At 42.9% G+C, this 21,455-nt stretch overlaps 1 protein-coding gene across 2 annotated transcripts in view; it reads left to right on the forward strand.

Moving 5' to 3' along the window:
- Window positions 1-21,455, forward strand: part of cdh8 (cadherin 8) — a 195,648-nt gene that overhangs the window by 105,270 nt on the left and 68,923 nt on the right. For both annotated transcript variants that reach the window (XR_008724878.1, XM_055648831.1), the window contains exon 5: window positions 8,221-8,388. Coding sequence is in view for 1 of the 2 variants with exons in the window: in XM_055648831.1 (XP_055504806.1) it covers window positions 8,221-8,388 (168 nt within the window). In the remaining variant the exon portion in view is untranslated. The remainder of the gene's footprint in view (window positions 1-8,220; window positions 8,389-21,455) is intronic.

Here is a 21,455-nt window from a genome sequence, read left to right on the forward strand (position 1 = left end):
CAGTGGGCCGCAGGGCCTGTTTCCGCGCTGTGTCTCTAAACTGAACAATAAACCTAAACTACTGTTCTGGCATGTGGAGAGATATAGAATAGAAAGATATTGGAACAGGAAGCTTGGGCAACTGTTAGTTATGTGCATATTACAATACGAATGAGTTGCAGCATTCATTCCATATTGTTATAAATAAACCATGTTGAACATACTAAGGGGAAAAAATCTCCATGAATGCAAAACCATTCTTGTGTGAAAACACTGAATAAATTACTGATTCTTTCTCGCTAATAGATGAACAATTTGGTGTCATCAAAAATTATTTGAGTTGTATAATTCTGTGTCAAGGTATTTCAGAAGAGGTCGGGATTTGCATTCCATTCCCAGAAGAAATGCATTGCTTATATTAAATAGAAACATGTTTTGAAACCAGAGAATACTTATGTACCTAATCTACTTTTTTTTTATTAATGCATCACTGCTTTGGCTTATAAATAATTTGACCAGTAAAGTGCATAATTTTTTTTTCAGATGGGGTCAGTTTCCTCTTGATTTTGGATCTTAGCAGGAGAGATTTGATGCACTAAGATGCCATTCTGTTTAGCTCATTGATATGGCTCAGAGTAATTACTAGAAGTGCTACTGATAGAAAGGCTACACTGAAGCAATTAAACTATCAAAGTATAGCGTGCACCCACATCTCAATAACCAATTTATCTCTCTCTTCAAGTAGACAATTCGATCATTGGGGAAAACTATCATAGTTTGGGCCAACTGTGACATTGGTCGATGGTGGAGTGACAACAGGTCAGGCAGCATCTCTGGAGAAAAGGAATAGGTGATGTTTTGGGTCGAGACCCTTCTTATTCTTCTTCAGACTTGGTTAGCAGCATTCCTACCCTTGTGTTGGAAGGATATAAGTTCAAGTCTGTTCAAGTCTCTACACGGGCTGATTCTCCGGCACCCTTGGTTCCACAGCCTTTCCGGATTGCAGAACCAACAGAGGTCACGGTTTCGGAGAGGAGTCCAAAAGTACTTGAATGGTCTACTTAGGCCGCTGAGTGGCCGAGATACAGACCTGCAAAGTTGGCCTCGGAAGTTGGTTATGCGAACGGATCTGCCGGCTCCGGCTGGGCCAGATTTCCAGAGCCCTGGCCGCAGGTGTCAAATTCAACCTGTCAATTCGCGCAGAAGTCCCAAATTGGAAGATATTGGCTGCAGATATCACTAGGCCCCACATTTTTGGGGGGACCTCCAGGAGGAGATTTTAAGTGCGCGCTTGTAATTTTGTCCGAATTAAAGGAGGTGCCAGACATCAATAGCCGGACAATCCATGGTAGCCTTGTAATTTATAAAATCATGTATCAGTACTGCACACAAATGGGCCATCACACCCTAACTCAGTCATGTTGACTGTGATCCTATTTGTCTACATTAGGCCTATTTTCCGCTATGCCTTGTCTATCCAGGCCCCGCCATACACTTTTTTAAACATCACAATTGAATCTGTTTCTTCCATCTTCATTCGCATCTTATTTTGGACATTCACCACCAGGTGTCAGAGGTTATGAGAATGGGATAGGAGGGAGAGATAGATCAGCCATGATTGAATAGCGGAGTACACTTGATGAGCCAAATGGTCTAATTCTACTGCTATTCTTTATGACCTTATGACCCCTTTGTGTGAAAAACCTAGCCCTTATTCAACTTATTGACTTTATTCAATTTTCACTCCTCTCTCCTTCACTCAGTGCCCTCTAATTCTGTACCTCCATACCTTGGGAAAGAGAGATTCTGACTATCCATCCTATCTACCTCTAGTCCCTCATACTTTTATAAACCTCTGCACGGTCACCCCTCAGCTTTCTATATTCTCATGGTGGCAAAGTGTAGAGCTGCTGCCTCACAGTGCCAGAGACTCAGGTTTAATCCTACATCACTGTATGGAGTTTTGTACGTTCTCCCTGTTACCGAGTGGGTTTTCTACGGGTGCTCCAGTTTCCTCCCACATTAAACTCTCTAAATTAAACTAAACTACTGCTACCATGCCCTTCCCTTTGACCTGCTATCAAAACTGTATACAACACGAGAAAAGAATTAAAGTGCTGGAGTAACTGGGTCTGACAGCATCTCTGGAGAACGTGGATAGTTGACATTTCTGGTCGGGAGCCTTCAGTCTGAAGAAGGGTCCCAACAAAAATGGTGCCCTTTTCAAAGTCCACGCTCCAGTTCTCATGAACGGTGCCTGTTCCAGACAAGACCCAGGCAGTTGCGGACCTCCAGCCATCTCCTTCCTTGCACACTATCTTCCTCTCCTGACCCATCCACCTCTATTCCCTGGGGACGCAATCCGCAGCCGACCTCGAGGGAGCGGTAAGCCAGACCCCGGTTCCCTCTCCTACTAGCCTTGCTCCACCCCCGTCATGTCCATCCTCCCAGTCTCCTGATTTTCAGGGACCTCAGCAATTGCATCTTAAGATCATGAGTTGTGCTGTTGGAAATACCATTTCCCTAATGAGGTATAAAACCTGCTTGGTCAGGTTGACCTTAAAGGACCAGTTTTGGAGAAGGGTAAGGAATGTATCCCTGTTTGTACATCAATGAGCATCATTATTCCAGCAGAATCACTGATCATTATCATATTGCTCTGCCTTGGAGCTTACTGGCCCAGTAAGCGTTAGTATTTGCTAGTGTAGAAACAAGGAATAGCAGGTTGGTTTACACAAAAGGAAACTAAATGCTGGAGTAATGCGACAGGTCATGGCAGCATCTCTGAAGAACGAGGATAGGTGGATATGATCAGATTGAGGAAGGGTCCCGACCTGAAACGTCACCTTAGTTTTGTTTTGATTTATTGTCACAAAGTACATTAAAAAGCTTTTTTGTTGCATACTCTCTGGTCAGCGAAAATACTATAGATGTTCTCCAGAGATGTTGCCTGACCCGCTGAGTTACTCCAGCACTTTTTTTCCCTTTTGTAGTATTTCTTACTTTGGTATGCATGACATTAAATCAAAACTAAACAAAGGTAACTTTAAGTCGGGACCCTTCCTCAGACTGATCCAACCTTAAGGTATGTCCTACCTTATTAGTTCAAAATTATTTCACTAGCTGTAAAATGTCATAGAAATATCATGAAAGCTGTTATTGAAGTCAGTCATTTTCTCATATCAGTCACAAGCCACAGGAATTTTCATTGATGTGGTGACTTTAAGGTAGCAAAGCTTTACAGGAGCATTATTAAATAAATAGTATACCTCTGGGCCACGTAGTGAGGATAGAATGGAGGTCTTAAGGCTTGGTCAAATGACTACTTTTTAAGGAATTCTTTAAAGAGGCATGACAGATGTGCAGCGAGTGACGTGCTGTCTCAAAGCGCCAGAGACCCTGACCTTGGGTTCCCTCTGTGTGGAGTTTGCATGTTCTCCCTGTGACTGCATGGGTTTCTTCTGGGTGCTCAAGTTGCCTCCCACATCCCAAAGACATGCAGTTTGTAGGTTGACTGGCCTCTGTAAAATACTGCCTGATGTTCAGGGAGTGGTTAAGAATAACCACTCCCTGGGGAGTGGGATAACGTAGAACTAGTGTGAATGGATGATTGACAGTCTAAGGACAGTGGGCCAAAGTGCCTGTTTCAGTGCTGTATCTTTAATCTAAGATGGCCCATCTAAGCTAGTCCCATTTACCCATTTTTGGCCCATGTCCCTTCAACCATTCTATTGCAGGAACATGTCCAAATGTCTTTTAAATGCTGTTATGGTACCTGCCTCGACAACCTTCTCTGGCAGCTCGTTTCATATACTTGCGTGAAAAATTGCTCCATAGGTTTAATCTTACATTATCCTCACTTTAACCATATGTCTACTTGTTTTGATTCTCCTACCCTGGTTAAAGATTCTGTGCATTAACTCTATTCCCCTCATGATTTTGTACACCTCTATAAGATCAGCCCTCAAACCTCTGTGCTCCGAAGAATAAAGTCGTAACCTCCCCAACCTCTCCCTAGAGCTCAGCCTCCTACTGGCTGATATTGCTCCCCCAGACATCAGGAGAGCTGTTGCAAGTAGGACAGAGCATCTGAAACAACTGACCGATGATAGACACCCATTACACAACCATGTGTCCCCTCCTAGGCGGTTAAAATCCCGCAAGAGCTTCCTAACCAGCGTCACCCCATTGGGAAAATCACCAACTGAAGCTCGCCTCCAGGTGTGGAAGAACAGACTAGCCACTGTCCCTATTTCCACCAAGTTGGGCATACCAGCAGCAGAGCGCTGACCACCAGGTGCTGATGAACACTGACTGAAATGGAGATGTCTCAACTGACTGTGAACCGGGGTCGGGCGGTCAAGGGTGACAATGCACAAATGGGGCTACATCGAGGGTGCAACAACCTGTGACTGAGGCACACAGACCCAGACAATGCAACACCTACTGCAATGCCCATTGCTGGATGATCCATGTACTTATGCATTCCTTGCACTTAACACTCCAATAGCTCAACAAAGTGTACAGCAGTGGCAAGCCACTTTATAGCATAAGGACACGAAAGAAGAAGTCTCCCAAGAACTACCTATCTGTCATTTTGCTCCGGATATATGTATAAAATTCCTTGGGATACTTGTTATTCTTGCCAAGAATATTACAGCACATTTTAGTCCTTCTAATTCCTCGTTCAAATTATTTTCGGATTTTGTTATATTCCTCAAGTGCTGTTTCCAATTTGAGCTTCCTGAACATTGCATGTGTTTCTTTATCCTTCACCGAATCTAACTCTTTGAGATGTCCACAGGTAAAGAGTCATTGAGTCATACAGCCTGGAAACAGGCCCTTCAGCCCAACTTCCCCACACTGACCAACATGCATCTTTGTTACCACTCGGCTGGATTACTGCAATGCACTGTATCTGGGGGTTAGTCGGTCCTCCATCGCCCGTCTCCAGATGGTACAGAATGCAGCTGTTCGTCTCTTGACTGGCACACGAAAGCATGATCATGTTTCACACCTTTTGGCCTCTCTCCACTGGCTGCCTGTTCAGTATAGGATTTGTTTTAAAATTCTTTTATTTACTTTAAAATCCCTAAATGGTCTTGCCCCGTCCTACCTATCTGAGCTTCTTCACCCTTATACTCCCTCCCGCTCTCTCAGGTCAGATGATCAGCTGCTCCTGATTGAGCCAAAAACTAAGCGGAAGCTCAGAGGGGACCGTGCCTTTGCTGTGTCGGCTCCGAGATTGTGGAATGAATTACCTCTGCACGTTAAACAGGCCCCTTCTCTAGCTGTTTTTAAGTCACTCCTGAAGACATATCTATTCTCCGTGGCCTTTGTACATCAGTAAGGTGTCGAATTATTTATTTACACTATTTGCTTGGTTTTGCTGCGTGGTTCTTACTTGTGTTTTATGTCTTTTAATTTATTGTTTGGATTTTCGTATGTAATTTATGCGCCTCGTGTTAGCTGTATGTTCTGTTGTTCTGCCTGTTTTATGATGTCTTGCTTATTTTCTTTTTCTGTAAAGCACTTTGGTCAGCTTTGGTTGTTTTTTTTAAGGTGCTTAACAAATAAAGTTATTATTATTATTATTATTATTATTATTATTATTATTATTATTATTATTATTATTATTATTATCTACACTAGTCCGACTTGCCTGCATTTGGCCCATATCCCCCTAAACCTATCCTATCCATGTTACTGTTTAAATATTTCTTAAATGTTACAATAGTACTTGCCTCAACTACCTCCTCTGGCAGCTTGTTCCTTGCACCCACCACCCTTTGGGTAAAAATGGTACTTCTCATGTTCCTATTAAATCTTTCCCCCCTCATCTTAAACTTATGTCCTCTGGTTTTGATTCCCCAACATTGGGCAAGAGATTCTGTGTATTTACCTGATCTATTCCTATCATGATTTTATACACCTCTGTAAGATCGCCCCTCATCCTCCTGCCCTCCAAGGAATAAAGTCCCAGCCTGCAAAAGTTCTTCCTATAGGTCAGGTCCTCAAGTTCTGGCATCTTTTCTGCAAGTCTTTCGTAGATCTTTTCTGCAACATTTCCAACATATTTCCTATAACATGGTGATAAGAACCTAATAATTTAATGATGAAAAAAATGTCACTGAGTCAAAAGGTCCTTTGTTTGCAGATCAGGTGGTTTGAACTGAAAGGGAGTGTGGAAGATAAGTTTATTTTTACACTGTACTTCAGGAGAATGTATTTATTTATTTATATAATGCTTCTCAAGAAATCACAAAGCACTTTACAGACAATAAATTACTTTTTACAATTCACTGTCACTGTTAAATCATTCATTGTATAAGAATGTCATTGGGAAGGCCGACACTTGTTGCTTAAGTTTAGATGCCCTTGAAAAATTAATGATGAATTGCTTTTGTGAATCACTGCAGACTGCGGCATAATGCTCATATGTACATGCGTCCATATACAGCATGTTTGCCTTCATCGGTTGGGGCATTGAGTATAAGAATCAGAAAGTCATGGTGCAGCTTTATAAAAACTTTGATTAGTCAGAATTTGAACCATTGTGTGTAGTTGTAGTTGCACCATTACAAGAAAGATGTGATGGCTTTGAAGAGGGTGCATAAGAGGTCTACCAGAATGCTAAAGGGCACAAACTGCTGGAGTAACTCCGCAGGTCAGGCATCATCTCTAGAGACTGTGTCAGAAGGAACTGCAGATGCTGGTTTACACCGAAGATAGACACAAAATGCTGGAGTAACTCAACGGGTCAGGCGGCATTCCCAGCATCAGATGGATATTGTTCAGTGGATATTTTTAAGGCAGAGATAGACAAATCTTGATTAGAACTGTTGTCAAGGGTTATGGGGAGATGGATGGGAAATGGGATTTGGAGGCAGAGATCAGCCTATGGTGGAGTAGACTAGATGGGACAAGTAGCCTAATTCTATTTCTATAACGTGTGAACTTGTGAACTTGTGAAGATGCTGTCTGAACCACTGAGTTACTCCGGCATTTTGTGTCTATCATTTCTGGAGAAAATGGATAGTTAACGTTTCGGATCGGATCCCTTCCTCACTACCAGAATGCTGCCTGGATTGGAGGGTATTAGCTACTAGTGGTTGGACAAACTTGGAATTTTATTTCTGGAGGCTGAGGGGAGACCTGCTAGACAAATTAGGAGACATAGTTAGCGTAAATATTCAGTCTTTTACCCAGGGTGAAAATGTAAAATACTAGAAGACGTAGCCTTACGGTGTGAGGGGGAATGTTTAAAGGTGAAGTCCATGACAAGAATTTTTTACAGAGACAGGTGGATGACAGCAACTTACAGCCAGCGTTGGTGGAGGAAGCAGACACAATAGCAACATTTTAAGGGGGGTTTTAGATAGGCACATAAACAGGCAGGAAAGTAGGTGATATGGACCAGGTGGGCAGTAGGAATAGTTCGATTGGCATTATGTCAGCAGAAACACAATGGACTGAAGGGCCAGTTCTTGTGGGGCTTGTTCCTACCTCTGGTTTCTCCCTCCCCTCTACTTGCAGTCTGAAGAAGGGTTCCGGCCTAAAATGTCACAATGTTTCAGATCTAAATATTACAGTCATATCAGTAATGAATGAGTTGGATTATTAGTACTTTGTGGCGGGTGAGAAAACTACTGTTATCAAATATTGGGGCAGTGGAATTGTCTTTACTTACGCTCATTAATGGGAATTATTGAATGTGGATATCCTTTGGTCCAACTTGCCCACACAGACCAAGAAGTCCCATCTACACTAGTCCCACCTGCCTGCATTTGGTCCATATCCCTCTAAATCTATCCTATCCACGTACCTGTCTAAATGTTTCTTAAAAGTTGTAATAGTACCTGATTCAACTACCCTCGTTCCATATACCCACCACCCTTTGTGCAATAAAGTTGCCTCTCATTGCTCTATAATTATGAAACTCTAATCTTGGATGTGGATGTATTTATTTGTGTGTGTGTGTGTCTTGCTTGTCTGTGATTCACATCTCCTCGAAAACATGACGTGCTAACGGTGAAATCTTTACGTTCTGATAGAGATTTACTTCATGATGTCAAAATTCGCCTTATCTGAAATTTTGATTCAGTTATGTATTAAAATTGTTCACAAATCTGAAATCAGAGTCCTCTTTCAAATTATTAAAAGTTTGAGGTATTCACATTTTCACTTTCATGGATCATATTTGCATTTCATTTTTTAACACCTTTTTATGTTCTGAACTAGGAATTATCAGGACCGCACTTCCGAACATGGACCGAGAAGCCAGGGAGGAATATCTTGTAGTGATACAAGCAAAGGATATGGGAGGCCACATGGGAGGACTATCTGGGACTACGACTGTCACCATCACATTGACCGATGTCAATGACAACCCACCCAAGTTCACCCAGAGTAAGTGCCATCGATCACTGCCGCTCAATACTTAAATTGCATGTGAGAGTTTTTGTTGTCAGATGTATGATGAATACATTCAAGTTATTTAAAAATGTTTATATTGCTGTCTTTTAGATTTATGGATTTAATAAATTAATATTAATATAAATTATTTAAAAAGTGTAGCACAATGGCGCATCGGTAAAGTAGCTACATTACAGAGCCAGAGACACGGGTTTGATCCTGACTACGGGCGCTGTCTGTATGGAGTTTATATGTTTTCCCAGTGGCAGCATGGGGTTTCTCCAGGTGCTCCAGTTTCCTCACACACTCCAAAGACGTACAGATTTGTAGGTTAATTGGCTTTGGTAAAATTGTAAATTGTCCCTGGTGTGTAGGATAGTGCTAGTTTACGGGATGATCGCTGGTCGGCGTGGACTTGCTGGGCCAAAGGGCCTGTTTCTGCAGTGTTTCTCGAAAGTCTAAAGCCTCTTAGATGCTATTATCCCTAGTGTGTTGGGAGTACATGAAAAAGTGGGAGAACATATAAATAGTGTGAATGGTATTTAATTGTAATATGTACTGGCAATGGAACAATGACATTCTTACTTGGTGATGCTTAACAAGTCTGTTAACACAATAACAGACAAATGTATATATAATAATCAAAAATACGATAAATTAATAACAGTAATACCAGGTAATCATAAATGTGCAAAACCAGAGTCCTTCTTACAACCAAAAGCTCAGTTCATTAAAGATCATAGTTGTTGAAGCAGTTCTGAGAAGAAGCTGCTCTTGAACCTGATGGTCAGTGTTTTCAGGCTTCTGTACCTTCTTCCTTACCGTAGTCGCAAAATGGGAGGTGACCAGGTCTTTGGTCTTTGATGATATTGATTGCCTTTTTGTGCCAGTGCATCTGATAGATCCCTTTGATGGTGGGGAAGTCAGTACCCATAATAGGCTGGGCAGTGTTGACCAGTCAATGTGGCCTCCTTCAATTCTGGGTGTTCAAAGTTACCAACCCATGTTGCAACTAGGCCTTGTGCAGCCGACAGATGTTCGATGGGGCATTTGTTGACATAGCAAATCTCCTCAGTCTTCTCCTCAATCTAAATGCAAATCACAAAGAAATGGTAAATATGGAGTCATTGTTTACCCTGGTGGATGGATGGTAACCAAAGGCACAAAGTAATCGGTAAAAGAACCAGAGGAAAGATGGGAAGAATGTATATTTTAAATCCAGAGTGTTCTTGTGATCTGAACTACACTGACTGTAAGGGTAATGGAAACAGATTGGACAGAAGGTCTCAGGAGGAAATTGAGTGAGAACATAAAAGAGGAACCTTGCAAGGCTACTTAACATCATCATTCACTTCTTGTCAGAGTCCTACAGGTCTTTGCAACCTTTGATGTTATGTCAAAGTGCAGACACTGTTGTATGACATGAAACATTGCATGAGGAGTGAAATGGGTGGGGCAATGGCAAGAACGGGAAGCCTGCTGAAGGGAGGTGATAACTGAGAATGGTTTCTGCATTTCCGTTCCATCTTTCTCTCAAAAATTTGACGACCCTTCTCCACCCACCCCCCCCCCCCCCGCCGCAGAGCAGGAGTAAAGTCAGCAAGAAGATTTAGCATACTTTATCGCTGTCACGGGTACCAAATTATATAGAAACATAGAAAAATAGATGCAGGAGTAGGTCATTCGAGCTAGCACCACCATTCAATGTGATCATGGCTGATCATCCAAACTCAGTAACTCATTCCTGCTTTTTCCCCATATCCCTCCATTCCATTAGCCCGAAGAGCTATATCTAACTCCCTCTTGAAAACATCCAGTGAATTGGCCTCCACTGCCTTCTGTAGCAGAGAATTCCACTGATTAACAACTCTGGGTGAAAAGGTTTTTCCTCATCTCAGTCCTAAATGGCCTACTCCATATTCTTAAACTGTGATCCCTGGTTCTGGACTCCCCCAACATCGGGAACATTTTTCCTGCATCTAGCCTGTCCAATCCCTTAAGAATTTTATATGTTTCTGTAAGATCTCCTCCCATCCTTCTAATTTTCAGTGAATGTAAGCCAAGGCAACACATTCTTTCACCATATGTCAGTCCCGCCATCCTGGGAATTAACCTGGTGAACCTATGCTGCACTCTCACAATAGCAAGAATGTCCTTCCTCAAATTAGGACACCAAAACTGCACACAATACTCCAGGTGGGGTCTCACCAGTGCACTGCACAACTACAGTAGGACCTCCTTGCTCCTATACTCAAATCCTCTTGCTATGTAGGCCAACTTGCCATTTGCTTTCTTCACTGCCTGCCGTACCTACATGCTTACTTTCAGTAACTGATGTACAAGGACACCCAGGTCTCGTTGAATCTCCCCTTTTCCTAATCTGACACCATTCAGACAATAATCTGCCTTCTTGTTCTTGCCACCAAAGTGGATAACCTCACATTTATCCGCATTATACTGCATCTGCCACGCATCTGCCCACTCACCCAATCTGTCCAAGTCACCCTGCAGCCTCATAGCATTCTCCACGCAGCTCACACTGCCATTCAGCTTTGTGTCATCTGCAAACTTGATGCTGTAACATTTAATTCCCTCATCTAATTTGTTAATATATAGCAAGGCCCAGCACTGAGCCTTGCGGCACCCCACTAGTCACTGCCTGCCATTCTAAACATAATCTGTTATTTCCCACTCTTCGTTTCCTGTCTGTCAACCAGTTCTCCATCCATGTCAATACCCTATCCCCAATACCATGTGCTCCAATTTTGTGAAAAGTGAAAACCTTTCTTTGTTGCACGCCAACCAATCAGCAAAAAAACTATGCGATTACAATCAAACCATAGTGTTAAGGATACAGGGTAAAGGGTATAACATTTAGTGCAAGATAAGGTTCAGTAAAATTAAATTAAAGATAGTTTGAAGGTCTTCAAATGGGTAGATGGGAACTCAGGACCGCTCTCTAGTTGGTGAGAGGATGGTTCACTTGCCTACCAACAGTCAGAAAGAAACTGTCCCTGAATCTGGAGGTTTGCATTTTCACACTTCTCTACCTCGAGGCAGCTCGAATGTCAGCGAAACATCAGAGTGGTGAATCTCTGGAACTCTCTGCCGCAGAGGGTAGTCGAGGCCAGTTCATTGGCTATATTTAAGAGGGAGTTAGATGTGGCCCTTGTGGTAAGGGGATCAGAGGGTATGGAGAGAAGGCAGGTACGCGATACTGAGTTGGATGATCAGCCATGATCATATTGAATGGCGGTGCAGGCTCAAAGGGCCGAATGGCCTACTCCTGCACCTAATTTCTATGTTTCTATGTTTCTATCACTCCCCCTGACGAGCTCAATGTGTTTTACGCACGCTTTGATAGGGAGAACACTGATGTGCCTTCCCAAGCCCCCTTTCGCTGTGATGGTATTTCAGTTACAGTCACAGAGGCTGACGTCAGAAAATCCTTCAGAGGGGTGAACCCTCGAAAAGTGCCTGGACCGGATGATATATCCGGTCGTGTTCTAAAAATCTGTGCGGACCAACTGGCTGGAGGTTTTATGGACATTTTCAACCTCTCACTTCTGAGGTCTGAAGTTCCCACCTACTTTAAAAGGGCATCAATTATTTTCGACATGTTGAAAATCCAGCTACAACTTTTTGGGCGACTGAGGACTTTGGGGCGACTGACTACTCACGACCATACAGGTGACACCATGGCGACATGTCGCGGGGTGAAGCCTGTATGGTCATGACTAGTCGCCCAAAGAGTCGTATCTTGTTCTGGTCGCCGCTGGATTTTCGCCATTGAAAATTTTTGGCGACCTGCAACGACCTATGACAGGTGCCGGCAGTCGCTGAAAAAGTTGCGTAAGTGGGACAGGCCCATAAGTGTACGGGTGATTGTTAGTCGGTGCAGACTCGGTGGGCCAAAACACCTGTTTCTGCCCTGTATCTCGAAAGTCTAAAGGTGACATTTTGGGTTGGGACTCTTCTGCAGACTCCAATCTCACACCGTCTGAATGCACAGCCCTTCACTCACTCAGCAGAAATTCCAACATTGCTATTAAACCCACCGACAAAGGGGCTGCCGTTGAAGTTTGGTAGGCTGACCTCTTCCATGCTGAGGCCAGGTGCCTCATACCTTACCTTGGACCATAACCCCACAGTCGAACAGCAGGCCATAGTCTCCCAGACCTCATCACCTCTTATCATCTCCCCTCCAGAGCCTCCAACTTCATTGTTCCCGAACACATGCACTGCCTGCTTATTGGCATCTGAAGAAGAGTCCCAACCCAGAACATTGCCTATCAGTGTTCTCCAGAGATGCTGCCTGATCCACTGAGTTACTCCAGCACTTTATGTCTTTTTTTTTTAAACTAGCATCTGCAGTTCCTCGTATCTACTATTTACATTACACTTTTCTTTGATTTCTTAACAGTACACTGACAAACATACTCATTTTCATTTAGTCAAAACTGTTCACACATGAAACTCTGTAATTGTCTGAAAAATAGAAAACAGAAACACTCAGCAGGTAAGGCAGCATCTGTGGAAAGTATCCTAGAGATAAAAGCTTAACTGTTTATCCTTCCACAGTTACTGCCCGACCTCCTGAGTGTTTCCATCATTTTCTATTTTTATTTCAGATTTTTAGCATCTGCCGGTTTAAAAAAATCTTCAAATGTTTTTGGGTAGCTTACAACCCACCAGTATGAGCATTGAACTCTCCAATTATAGGCAACCTCTAATAACCCTTCCTCCTCCCCCACTCCTTTCTCCCCACCCCCCTGACATCCGTTCTCTGGTGTCACAAGTTGCAAGTCCTCAATCCTGTCTCATAATGTCTGCTTTCATCTCTAACCTGTATTTCAACCACCAGCCGATATCAAAGCCCTCCCTCCCCTGTATCCACCTGTCACCTGTTGCAATTTTTCCTGCCTCACCTCGCTCCCAGTTTTCTTTCCCCCCTCGAATCAGCCTGAAGACGAGACTCAATCCAAAATGTCATCTCTCCATATGATCCAGAGGATATACCTGATCCGTTGAGTTACTTCAGCACTTTATATCCTCTCCAGTTTTCTCTTCCTTCCACAACCTAAGATGTCTGGGTGGGTAGATTAATTGGCTGCTGCAAATTTGGGATCAATGACGTTGATGGATATGGATTCAATTCACCACTTGAAAGAATCGAAGATAGACACAACATGCTGGAGTAACTCAATGGGTCAGGCAGCATCTCTGGAGAAAAGGAATAGGTAATATTTCGGGTCAAAACCATTCTTCAGACTGACAGATAGACAAAGCCTTTGATCGGCCGTTATGGGCTCCCCCTTCCTTGGTCATCTGTTGCTGGTCTTGCTTTGTGATGGCCTTTATCTTATCTCCAGTTCCCTCTCCTCTACTTTCAGTCTGAAGAAGGTCTCCTATTCCTTTTCTCCAGAAATGCCGCCTGACCCGCTGAGTTACTCTAGCATTTTGTGTCTATTCGGTGTAAACCAGCATCTGCAATTCCTTTCAGCACTTTTGAAACAATCCATTCTTGTATTTAATCCCTTGACTGTAAATTCCCATCTGCTGTAGAATTTTTGAAACCTATTTCTCTGTTTCAATGCTTAAGGTAGCTGGATATTAGTCTTATAACTTTATTACTACTCTACTGCACCTATATTCCACTAAGATCCTTGAACTTAAATAACCTCCTGCATTGTACACACTTAGATGTCAAAACTTTCCCTTGGTTGCTTGTGCTAAATATTTAATAAGTTAGCAAAAGAACATTGTATTCTGCTTTTGAAATCCAATTTAATTGGAGTGCATGGATTAATCTGTCACTGTGTCAGAGTCATAAAATTCTACAGTATAGAAACAGACCCTTCAGCCCTACTGGTCCATGCCAACTAAGTTGCCGGTCTGAACTAAACACAATTTCCTGTGTTTGGTGCATATCACTCAAAACATTTCCTATCCATGCATGCACCAGCATGGAAGCAGCCAAATTTGCCCATGATGACCAAGATGCCCCATCTACACTAGTCCCACCTGTCCACATTCGACCCATATCCCTTGCAAAGTTCCCTATCAATATAACTGACCAAAACCTTTTAACAGTTGCTTCCTCCTCTACTATTTCCTCTGGAGCTCAGTTGACATAACCACCATTCTCTATGTTTGATTCAACCCCCTAACTTGATATGCCTGCACCAACTTAGTTCGATATATGTGTCCAATTGTCTTGGATCTCCCACTCTGAGGAGCTGGATAACAAAGCTAAGTTTCAGGCAACCGACCAGATAGACAACATCATTGGGCATCCCAGGCTGCCTTTAACAAGAGGCAAAAACTGGCAATGCACTCTCATCTCTTGTCAAATTCAGGAGATAGAACATGGAACATAGAACGCAGAACAGTACATCACATGAACAGGCCCTTCGGCCCATAGTGTCTAAGCCAAACATGATGCCAAGACCAACTCTTATCTGCCTACACATAATCCATATTCTCCCATTACCTGCATATCCATTTGCTTATCCAAATTTCTCTTAAATGCCACTATCGTATCAACTCAACCGCCACCTCCAGTAGCACAAAAAGCTGCCCTGTACATCTCTTTTAAACTTTGCCATCTCACTTTAAAACTATGCCCTCTAGTATTGAGATTACCATCCTGGGAAAATAGACCGACTATCTATGCCCCTCATCATTTTATATATTTCTATCAGGTCTGCTCACAACCTCCACTGTTCCAGACAAAACTGTCCAAAACTGTTTATCCAAATGCTAATACCCTTCACACAAAAGGTGGTGGGTATATGGAACAAACTGCCAGAGGAAGTAGTTGAGGCAAGTAGAGTTATAGAGTCATACAGCATGGAAACTGGCCCTTCGTCCAAATTTGCTCATGCTGACCAACATGGGTCATCTACACTAGTCGTACCTGCCTGTTTTTGGCCCTTTTCCCTCTAAACATACCCTTTCAGTGTATCTTTCTAAAAAGCAGGTATAGCAATATTAAAAATAAATTTGGACAGGTACATGGGATAGGAAGGATTTGGAGGATATGGGCCATATGCAGGCAAATGGGACACATTTAGTTTCGATGGAGCATCTTGGTTTGCATGGACAAGCTGGGTCAAAGGCCGTTTCCATGCTGTAAGACTCTATACCTTTGCCATCTTCACCTTAGCTGTTGAGACTGTATTTTGCAATGTTAAAGTGTAGGCACATTGAATTCCACATTAGCATGGGCGACAAAAATGATTTTCCTAAAGTCTTAGGCTGGATTTGGACGGAGATTTCTCTGTTCACATTAAATAGCAGAGGCTTAATGTGAGGCCCAACTGCAGATGGGATAAAGTTCCTTTTCTCTGCAGCATGCATTAATTTTGATTGAAAGTAATCTATTCATTCTTGGAGGATCTTTTTCCTCATTGTTATGTCTAAAAGCGAAACACAAAGATTTGCCGAAAGCTTTAATTAAACAATGACGAATGTAAAGCAGGCCTTGCACCAGACTAGAGTTATTCCTGACTGCAGAAGAATACCTTACCTTGCATCACTATGGAAACAACCTGTATCTACTCTGTCAGAAGATCTTAAATCATTGAATCAATTCCCTTTCCATTTCTATCCTTCCTTCCCAAAGATGTTGAATCATAGTTGGAATCAGCCTTCGGGCAAATTGCTCTGTTGGCTTTCCTTTGAACCTTCATCAACATATGAAAGCAGAGATAGTGGCTATTATAAGATCAGCTCATTCAAAAGGGCATTATTACTACAAAGTATTTTTGGAATTGTATTTAGAAGAATGTAGGAAAAAAAACTGGCCTGGTTGTCTGTAAGTACTTGGCTGCTTCTCCCAACTTCAACTTTCCTGTCCAATCTCCATGACCTTGGATCCATTTAGATAAGTTTAGCATAGAGATATGGTGCGGAAACAGGCCCTTCAGCCCATCGAGTCCATGCCAACCAATGATCACCTGTACACTAGCACTATCCTACACACTAGGGACAATTTACAATTTTTACTGAAGTCAATTAAACTTAACATCCATATATCTTTTGAGTGTGGGAGGAAACCGGAGCACACGGGGAACCACCAAGGAGAACATGCAAACTCCACATAGACAGTAACCGAGGTCATGATCGAACCCGGGACTCTGGGGCACTATGAGGCAGTGGTTCCACCTGCTGCACCACTGTGCCAAACAATAGTATGAGTGAAGGACTTTGATATCATCTGAGCCCTAAATGGTCAACCACCATTATGACACTTGTCGTTGACTTTATAGATTCTCCAGTCAAAAGGACCAGCCTCCCTGTCTTCATTCTCACAATTCATCTCAGCTTTATAATGAAGGAACCTTGCTTTCAGTCGATGGTTGTTGATCTATCGACTCACTCTTCCCCTTGGCACAAAGCCAGAGATTAAACTAATGATTCCTGATGGTCCGTTCCTTGTCTCGATCACTGCAATGAACAATGCCTACTCAAGTCAAAGGAAAGAGAGGTTATTCATTCAATTTCTCTGTGCTGGAGAACTTTTAACATTGACATCCTCAGCCTGATGAATTCCTTCGAAAAGGAAGCGTCAGCCTTTTTTGATTTTCCAATGTTCATTGATTTTCACTAAATGCACATCACAAAGTCATTTGGGCATCTTTTTTTGGACGGTCCATTTTGACCTCATTGACATTCTGCTTGTCCCAGCCTCTGCCATCTCAATGTGTCATTCACAGGACAATAAATGTGAGAACTCAGAGGAGACAGAATGAACTGCAGGTGTTGGAATCTTGAGCAAATCACAAAGTGCTGGAGGAACTCAAGTTCTCCCTGTCGCCCTTCTTCAGAGAATTCGGAGGCTTGGGTCACCAGGCGCTACACCATCTTGTAGTGCCACAGATGCAGATACTTTGGTTGGTGAGGCCACCCACTCATACCTCTGCAACAAGACCTGTTTCTGCTCTCACTTCAGCGTAAGGAGTCAGAGCATGGAGGAAGCCATTTGGCCCATCATGTTTATTGTGGTTCTCCACCCTCTCTAGACCTGGATAGAGTGGATGTGGACAGAATGCTCCCACTAGTGGGAGAGTCTAGGACCAGAGGTCATTGCCTCAGAATTAAAGGACGTTCTTTTAGGAAGGAGATGAGGTGGATTTTCTTTAGTCAGAGGGTGATGAATGTGGAATTAATTGCCACAAAAGGCTGTGCAGGCCAGGTCAATGGATATTATTAAGTCAACGATTAACAGATTCTTGATTAGTATGGGTGTCAGGGGTTATGGAGATAAGGCAGGAGAATGATTTTTAGTGGGAAAGCGGTTGATTGAATAGCAGAGCAAACTTGATGGGCCGAATGGCCTAATTCTTCTCCTATCACTTATGAACTTATGAACTTGTCCATTTCCCTCTTGAAGGCAACAATGGAGTGCCTGAGACCCGGGTTCGATCCTGACTACGAGTGCTGTCTGTATGGAGCTTGTACATTCGTCCTCTGGGACCACGTGGGTTTTCTCTGGGTTCTCCGGTTCCCTCCCACATTCCAAAGGTGTGCAGGTTTGTAGGTTAAATGGTTTCTGTTAAAAATAGTCAATTTTCCCTAGTGTGTAGGATAGTGCTATTATTTGGGTGTGATTACTGGTCGGCACGGACTCAGTGAGCTGAAAGGCCTGTTTCCACATTGTATCTCTAAAGTCTAAAGGTTCCATCACATCTTACTCTCCTTCCCATTCCCATACTGACCTTTCTGTCCTGAGTTACTCCAGATTATTGTATCTATCTTCAGTATGATAAAGGGTATGATTTTTAATGGAAGATAAAGTCCAGTAGAAAAATTGATTCTGTCACATCTCTCTTTAGCCTTCTCTATTCCAAAGCCCAAAGCCCAGCATCTCTCATGGAGCCTTGTAACTGTTACACTTCATGGTGTGAATGATTATTGGAAATTATTTCTGGACCCAGGATTTGAGGGACTAAGCCATAGGGAGAAAAAAAAGACACAAAGTGCTGGAGTAACTCAACGGGTCAGGCCGGAGAACATTGATAGGTGACATTTCAGGTCGGTGTAAAGTGTTTTCACAAATGACACCTGCCACATTCAATGACCCGCACTCCCCTTAGCCCAGTGCTCTTTTACAACAGAATCCATTATTCTCTAATGCTTCTCTTCATCCAACCCAACAAAACACATCACGTCCCATTTCTCTACATCAAACTCCATACGCCTTTGCCGGTCCAACCTGCCAGCCTATATCGTGCTGCAAGCACACTGTCTGCTTTCCACTTCATTATAGCGCCAGATTTTATGTCATCAGCCATTTTAGAAATTGAGGCTTACTCTCGCAAGTCTAGGTGATAAATGTAGATTAATAAATAAATAATGGTCCTCAAACAAACTCCAGGAAAACAATACATCACTTTCTTGGAGCACTAAGAACCACCATTTCATTGTCAGGTTAACTTCCCGAGTGTTTGTGGGGGAGGGGGTGGGAAAGTCCTTAATTCCATCCTCCTGTCACTTGTGTTATTCATGTGAATTATCTCATTTCTTAAAAAAACATCGTTCGCTGGGGGCTCTAACATCGGAGCCCCAGTTCGCCTAGACGCTGCAGTTCGACTGCTGGACCGTGGGTTGGACTGCTTGAACCGCGGGGTTTAAAGGACACGGTGCCGGGGCCTAACATCACTTGGTGTGGCTTAATGGCTACAGGACTTACCATTGTCCACCGGGGGCTTTAACATCGGAGCCCCAGTTCACCTAGAAGCTGCAGTTGGACTGCTGGACCACGGGTGAAGAACAAAGGGAAGAGAGAAGACTTTGCCTTCCATCACAGTGAGGAGGTGCTGGAGACTCACTGTGATGGATGTTTATGTAAACTGTGTTAAGTGTGGGTCTTGGGTGTTTTTTGTAATGTAAATGTAACTGTAGTAAATGTAATTTCGTTCAAACCTAGGTTTGAATGACAATAAATAGCATTCCATTCCATCCATTCCATGGAAACAGGCCCTTCGGCGCACCAAATCCACGACCACCAATGATCAGCCGTACACTAGTTCCACCCTTTACACTAGCGAAAATTTACAGAAGCCAATTGACCTATAAAACCTGCACGTCTTTGTAGTGTGGACGGAAACTGGAGCACCCGGAGAAAACCCTTAGAGTCACAGGGAGAACGAACAACCTCCGTACAGACAGCACCCATAGTCAGGATCGAACCTGGATTTATGGCAGCAACACTACCGCTGCGCTGCTGTGCCGCCCCTAGTAGAGAGCAATGCAAAAGTGGGGTAACATGGAACAGTTAATCGATCATCAGCATGGTCTTGATCAGCCAAAGCCCCTGTTTCTGCGCTGTATCTCTAAACTAAATAAAATGCTTCTTGCTGAGCTAAAAAAGCGTTTTGCTTTAAAATGAAGTTGTTGTCGAACCAAAACTGACCAATTACACCACCGTGGTATTATCTATTTGTAAACGAACATGCAAGTGATGCATATTTGTTGAATATGCTTTTAAGCCATAAAATGCACACAACATTTCTAGATAATTTATGCCCAGTGTCTGTAGTAAAGATGACTCTAGATTAGTCCATCTACCACCTGTGCTGGATATAATATTAGTAGCTCCCCAGCCTTGAGCACTGGCATCTGTTTGAATAGTTAACGTTGGGTTAATGATGAAGATAGGACTGGAACTATGCCAAATGTTCCCTACCCACCACTGTAATTCTGATATTGCTTCAATGGGTAATTTCATGACTCAGTCAAAGTGACCTGCATGTCATTTTAATGCCTGCACTTTTGCTCTTTGTAAGTTTGATAGTGTAGAGGTCCAAATTGTGTAGCTGGAAATGCTGCTACCATTTTTCCAATTACTCTTGCCACTTGTCGAATGGTTGGTCGATCGTTGACCATTAAATTGTCACATGTTTGTGCCAATTCTGCTGCTTTCTCTTTTGGCAACGTTATAGACATGTGGACTAAGTCAATTGTGAATCCCAGATAGTCCATGGTTGTGGATGGCGTCAACTTAGATTTATCTGGATGTAAGACAAATCCCAAGGTTTCAAACAATTGTTTGGGAGCTGACACAGCTGATTTAGCCAATTCCATGGTTTTGCCTACTGTTAAGATATCATCAAGATATGCCATGACAATATGTTTCTGTTTTCTTAATATTGCCAAGGCTGGTTTTAATATTTGGGGAATAATCTTGGGGCTGATGTTATCCATTAGGCAACGCTTTAAACTGCCATTGTTGCCCCATCCAGGTAAATTTCAGGTATCTGCGATGATCCTTTTGAATGGGTACTGAATAGTAAGCATCTTTTAGGTCGATGCTTGCCATGAAGTATCCTTTGGAAATCAGTTATTTGACAGTTACAAATGTTTCCATTTTGAAATGTATATACTTAACAAACATCTTTAGTGAAGTTAAGTCAATGATGATGCGACATCCACCATCTTTTTTAGTTTTAGTGAATATATTTGAGACAAATTCCAAGGGTTCATGTTTGGTTTTCTCAATGATACCCTTAGTAAGTAGCCTCGCCAGTTCTGCTTGACCCTCTAGTTTTTCTTTAACTGAGAGGGTAAAAACCCTTTGGGGTGTATGCTGAACTGGTGGCATGTTTTCTTGAACAAATTCTATTTTGTATCCAAGAATGCTGTTGAGTATATATTTATCATTCGTGATAGACCTCCATGCTTCCACAAACAGGTGTAATCTCCCCCCTGTTAGTATAGATCCCCCACTTTTTATATGCTGGTAGGAACCGGACCCACCTACCTCCATGGTTATGGGTGTTTCTTCTGTTTCTTCGTTGGACGATGTGTTGTCTGATGTGCTGCTGGGTTGGGGGTGGGGCATTTTCCATGGGTTCCGCTCTGGGCCGTGGCCTAAAAAAGGCTTTCGGGGATAGTGTGCGGACCCCGAGCTTTCACCAATCCCATGAGGCTGACGTCGACTGGTGGACGCGGTGGGGTACTGCCGTCTTCGTCTTGTGGGTCTGCTCGTTCCGGGGCCTGCCCTCATGAGGCCAAATGTTTTGGATTCTTCCTCCAGGTCCTTCACTTTTTTAAAG

This window comes from Leucoraja erinacea, chromosome 17 (assembly GCF_028641065.1).
Source record: "Leucoraja erinacea ecotype New England chromosome 17, Leri_hhj_1, whole genome shotgun sequence".
In the NCBI taxonomy this organism is placed as follows: domain Eukaryota; kingdom Metazoa; phylum Chordata; class Chondrichthyes; order Rajiformes; family Rajidae; genus Leucoraja; species Leucoraja erinaceus.